The sequence below is a fragment of the Montipora capricornis genome, chromosome 13 (genome assembly GCF_036669925.1).
Source record: "Montipora capricornis isolate CH-2021 chromosome 13, ASM3666992v2, whole genome shotgun sequence".
NCBI classification, from domain to species: domain Eukaryota; kingdom Metazoa; phylum Cnidaria; class Anthozoa; order Scleractinia; family Acroporidae; genus Montipora; species Montipora capricornis.
Genome location: NC_090895.1, coordinates 21,563,805 through 21,569,804, shown reverse-complemented (window position 1 = coordinate 21,569,804; position 6,000 = coordinate 21,563,805). Strand labels below are relative to the sequence as shown.

General features: G+C 42.2%; 1 protein-coding gene across 1 annotated transcript in view; it reads left to right on the top strand.

Moving 5' to 3' along the window:
- Positions 1-6,000, top strand: part of LOC138030695 (uncharacterized) — a 27,251-nt gene that overhangs the window by 7,739 nt on the left and 13,512 nt on the right. Inside the window, exons 3-4 of the mRNA XM_068878575.1 lie at positions 2,242-2,505; positions 5,587-5,711. Coding sequence (XP_068734676.1) covers positions 2,242-2,505; positions 5,587-5,711 — 389 coding nt within the window. The remainder of the gene's footprint in view (positions 1-2,241; positions 2,506-5,586; positions 5,712-6,000) is intronic.

The following is a 6,000-nucleotide window of genomic DNA, read 5'->3' as shown; positions in this document are numbered from 1 at the left end:
GTCTTGCCTTCTGTGTGATGTTTCAAATTCGTAATGGTAATAGGACTGAGTGGAATCCAATTCGGTCTGTAATCATACAACATAAAAGCAAGGTGACACACGCTATGTGAGCCACGCCATGCTGATGAGGCCCAAAAGGCCGAAGTAGCTGTCCATGGTTGCTAATTGACCGGGTGAAATGGTTGTGCGCATGCGTGATGTGTAAAAGGAAGGGGGTGATCGTCGGAAATTTTGAAAAGAACCCCAAAGAGGTACCAATATCCTGTTTTGCGAGCGTGGCATGAATCTTTTTCACCCCTAAGAGGTATCAAATTATGGGTTTGAATTAGACAACATTAAAAAAATAGTTAATTATCAAATGTCTCCTGTCATACTTTTTCGGCTCAGTACCCTAAAGTGTACCGCTAAAGCATCCGCTGTGGCCCTTTTAAGGCTGAACACCCTAAGACGTACCAAAACCGCTTTTTTAACCCCTAAAATTTACGACGAGCACCCCCGTCCTTTTTCTATGGGAGTCCCCCCCCCCTCCTTCCCGGGATGGTTACAGACCGAATCGGACGACACGAAGTCCTATTACCAATTAGTATCACCCAACTAGTGGACTAATGCAAATCCTGCATTTTAATTGGCGACGCTAATGTTTTACGCTGCTGTCAGGCGAGAGGACGGCACTGAGTTCAAAGTTTCATCCCTTAAAGCGATCCGGGCAGCCATCGACCGATACTTATGATAGCCTCCGAACAACAAGCCATGGTCGATAGTCGGTGACTCAGCCTTCCAAAAGTCTAACAAGGTCCTCAATGCTACCTGTAAACAAATGATGCAAGAGGGGAAAGTTCAGCCGACGATTCATAAAAATCCTATCACGAGCGAACAACTGCTACAGCTGTACGAAACAGGGCAACTCGGCGAGTGGGATACCTCGGATCCGTCTCAACGCCTCCGCACTGCATGGTTTTACATAACCTTTTATTTCGGTAAAAGGGGACGTGAAAATCAGAGAAAGCTCTCCTCAGCCATGTTGGTTCTTCGGAGTACACCTCAAGCGCGACGTTACTATGCGTTTCACAGCCCCTTTGCATCCAAAAATCATCAAGGTGGTTTGACAGATAACCCCGACGAATCCGACAGTAAAATGTTTGAGTTTCCTAATTCAAAGCGCTGCCCGGTGAAAACCCTTGAAAGCTTCCTTAAACACCTGAATCCCAACCTGAAGGCTCTGTTTCAACGACCAAGGGAAGTGTCTACAAAGTTCCAGCCACAAAAAGATGACGTGTGATACTGCAATTCCCCCGTCTTCAAAAGCATGCTCGAAAATATGATGAAAAACATGTCAACATCTGCGGGGATAGCTCCTCATCTAACTAACCACTGGGATGAATCGAAGCCTTCGAGCTCGAGGGATTTCGCAACCGCGTTATAGCATTTCTGCGGAAAGCACTTCTTTCTCAACAAAGGAATCTGGTCTTCGCTCGGGTCTTATCGCACCTAGCATTTGTTACCACACATTAATTAATTTACATGGACAAATAAAGTTTTAGTTAACTTATATAAAGCTAACTCAGAACAACTCCAGCAGCGTTGCTTCCCCAGGCAAACAAAAAGGATCGCTTACAAAAATCGTAAAGAAAGAAAAGAATCATTCTCGGCACCTAAAACGCCTAAACCTTTCTCCCTCATTTGAAGTTTAAAAGACCACCTTCGACTAGCAGAAGCTATCAGAGTATGATCTAAGGAAAGGTTACGTTTATACAAACGTTGGCCATGTAGCACTTATATTTTAAACAGAGTTAAAAATCAAGCACTTCACCTTACACTCTATTCAGTTTACGATCTAAGGAGATTTGTCTAAATCGCAGCGCGCGGTGCGGAAACGGGAAACTGGCAACTTAAGGTTCCTTCAAATAGGTTGAATTTATTTCTTTGAGTCATTCTGAATTCTCCATTTCGCAAACTCATTCCTCCTTTTACCCACACCGATAATAAATAGCTTATTGGATCATCAAGTGTATAATATAGTGGCATATTTTCAATCGTCTCTGGTATTTTTGACTCGCCAAAATACAGCGAGACTCGTAAAAATATCACAACGTACTACACACTTTATGATCCAATAACCTATTCAACTTTTTTGCACCATATCTTTAGCAATAACATATATTTATTGAAATGTTATGATAAAAAAATTATTTATCATTAACATGTTTCATCAAAATATGATTGTTTTTTCCTACTATCTAGTTCCTCCAAGGATTATTACACTCCCTGCAAGGACAACTCGAAATGGTATTGGATCAAATTTAACACTTATATGCGAAGTGGCTGGTGATCCAACGCCAAACATCACATGGACAAGAGAAGGTGCCACTACTAACCAGTTGGTAAATGCCATTGGTTCTGTTTTGAATCTTGTAAAGATACAGTTGAATGACGCTGGATCGTACAGATGTACGGCTGATAATGGATATGGAGTTGTTTCAAGTCTTGCGTCTGTTAACATAATTTGTAAGTCACGAAAGGAAATAAGATATATATACTTTTGGCGATGCAAAGGACTATCATTGTAGAGACCAAGCATAGATTTCATACTAATGGGGCGTAAGGTCTTTGTAGGATTCTGCGTTTGGGTGGCACACCCGGATATCAAAGAAAGCAGAACCTTGGCTTGCCCAAAAGCTACGTGCGTGGATGTCAAGTCGAGCGCCAGGGGCTCTGTTAGAACCTCTTAGTAAGACTTCGCAAGTGATTTCCTGTAGGGCTGGTTGCACTTCAACATCATGACACATGGCATTCAGCATTTCAGCCTAGAGATCACGGAGCTCATTATGCCGTTGGAAAAAAAGCCTCCTCGTCTGCATATCATAGCATGGTCAGCACCGAACTTATCCCCACCCACAGAAACAGACCGAAGGGATATCGTTGATTTACCAATCATACCTCAAGGGAACGGCATCTCTAAACCCCCTCTTATTGACAGTATAGACCATGTCCTTAAGAGGGATTACTGTCAACCAGCTTGATACGCCTTTCTTCATAGCAACATCAGCGGCTTTCCTAGTCTTACTTGAAAGGGAGCTTCTCACATTTTCACGCCTCTCCTGCAAAGCTTCATCTTTCCCTTTATGCACGCTTTGATGCAAAGCCTGCATAAAGAGTGGTAGGGCCAAAAAGTTCTCCCTCACTCTGTGAGCAGTTATGCCCCGTGATGGCAGGTATCAGTATGTCAGAGATTGTGCGCTCTAGCGCTTCCATCAGATCATGAATATCTGAAAGTGTTCTAAGGAAATACGTCCAGCGGTGTCACAGACCAAATGTGAAGACCGCAATATGACCTGGACCCAATAGCTGGGTTTAAGTGCTTGAGGCCCTCGCTCGACGATGTTAATTGCCGTGTCTCTGAAGATCTCCCTCCCCAGCAGCATCTTCTTTCTTAGGCTTAGTAATCAGTCAACACTCTTTTGCACTAGGGAAGGACCGCACCCCCGCCCTTATAAAGGGGAGTAAATCGATTTGCTAGTATGGCCTCGATGGAAGCAGGATCAACATATTCCGTACAAAACTTCCTTGTCAGTGTGGCAATAGCATCACAAAGATTGAAACTTGATTTCTTGAACGATTTAGAAGTTAGAATTCTCTTAAATCTATTTACGTCGATACCAGAAGGTTCCCCCGGCTCTTTAGTCCTTAAAGCGGCCTCCTTTATAATTTCTCCATCTATTTCCTGATATAAAATATCAGGAATATTGTCCACCGGACCAAACAATAGGGAACCAAGCTTAGCCTCCTTCGCTGCTGGGTGTTTGTCGTGCAGTTGCGCCGTATCATCATTCGTCAAAGGTAGCACGCCCCACGATCATCATCGCTCAAAGTAGCATAGCGCTGAATTATTTCGACATTCAATATCTAGCTTAGCAAAAAATTTCCCTTTATTTGGTGGATCATGTCTCTTTGCTCTTGGTTAGCGCCTTTGAATCATTCTCCCCTCACGCAAAGACAGTCAATTTAACCATTTTTCCACTGTTCCAGGCGCTTTTCGCGACATTGTTGATGTTCTTTTGCTTTGGACTTTTTGGCTAGGGTTTTGTAGCGCCAGAGCAAGGGGAATAATTGCCACTTTGAGTGCGATGTGATGCATTGTTGTGCCATTGTTCCAATCGTTGAAATGTTTGGTTAGTTGATCGATTAAATCCCGTCCCGTTTTCCCTTTTGGGACCAAGAGGGTGTTTTTGCGTCAAGTTGCAATCTCATTGTACGCATAATTGGTAATTGACCCGCTAACTGTTATGACATGACCATCGTCATTAAGGCACCAGTTGACAATCGGCAGCGTGTTGATTGCCGTGTATTCTGGTAATCGGCCCGGAACACCATTACACACCTCCGATGAATCGCCTATTGATTCATCTCTCTAGAAATTTACTACGTACCTGTCATATGCAAATCAAGATCCCTTTCAGCGGAAAAAGTGTTATTTACTTCGAATAATTACTTTGATTTTCGTTTTCAATACAACCTTGGGTAGAAATATCCCTCGCTACCGTAGCATTATCTTCGACCTCACATTCATCCCCGCGGTAACATCAGTTTACAGTGTCCCCAATTAGTGCTCCAGCGCTAGAACGACTAGACACTTGATAAAGTTCCTTTCGCATCCATTCTACCGTTGTTCATTTTTTCTAGTCGTGAAGCCCGATCCCAGAGGTTTTGACTCTTCAGTTGTAAATGGCCGGATCCCATTTCGTCCCAAAGCTCTTTCATGACATCTACCTAACCGCTTTTCCTTCCATTTTCATTGCAGGAAGGATTCTTAGACGGCACAAGATCTTTAGCTTTTCTCTTACAATCCAAAATGTCCTTATTCATCTGCTCAGTCTATTTCACCTTCGACTTTCGCGCTTGGCTTGACATCCCTCCAATGAAAAACACTGCAAAAATGGTTTTGACTGTTGCAAGTAAATTGTATTATTGAATCCTTTCCACCTTCATTATAGAAAGTTCGTATTTTTCGAGGACTACAATCATTGGCAAAAGTCTTAGGATACTCACCATTTGAAGTTGGTTTTCTTACTGAGTTTGAAAAATTGCCCTCTTCCCCCAAGAACAATGTTGCTAATAGTGAACATACATTTCCTTCCCTATTTCAACATTGATTGGGGGGAGGGGGGACTTGTATTTTGAAGCTTTCAGAGCAATTTTCACAGTCATGCTTAGTTTCTGACGTCTGAGAGGTTTTCAGGCCCATTCTGACACTAGCGTCCCAACTACTTTTGCCACTGATTGCAGTACTAATAGTCCTCTAGTAGCGTAGCCAATTAAAATGCAAGATTTGCATTAGTCCACTAGTTGGGTGATACTTACAGAGCATAAGACATAGCTCCAAATGAAATGTAATGACTTGAATGGTGGAATGGAGTTGGCAGCACTTCAAAGAACAGCAACAATGGTGATGATGATGATTTTGATATCACAAAAGTAGTTATTAAAGGTTGATCAACCTTCCACACATACATGCAATGCAATAAAACTCTTAGAAATCAATTTTATCAGAGCAGTAATAGTTTCATGATTATCAACTATCTGTGACAGGTTCTTCGCATTGTAAGACAACTACAGTTTTACTGAGATTGCTACAAGGAATAGGATGGACAGATTCTCTCAGAACAAGAGGATCCCTTCAATTCGAAAACCTGGCATCAAATCTGACAGCAGCAGTAAGTTAGCATACATTCCAATGGTGAACGATATAATATCAAGTTCAGTGTTGCCTTTTTGTCTACTACCACCATGTGTGACAGAGAGTTTTTCAAGTATTTCCTTTCGGGTGTTCCCTTGGGTCCCACGTGCTGAATTGAGATGAGTTATCTGTATTCCAGTTCAGTTACCTCAACTAAAATAAATTTTGTCCATACGCTGCAAAATATTTCATGCATGACGCTCTTGTTTTTGTATCATTTTATTTCACCATTCATATCAGGATACCTTTGGTTACACTGTCTAGTC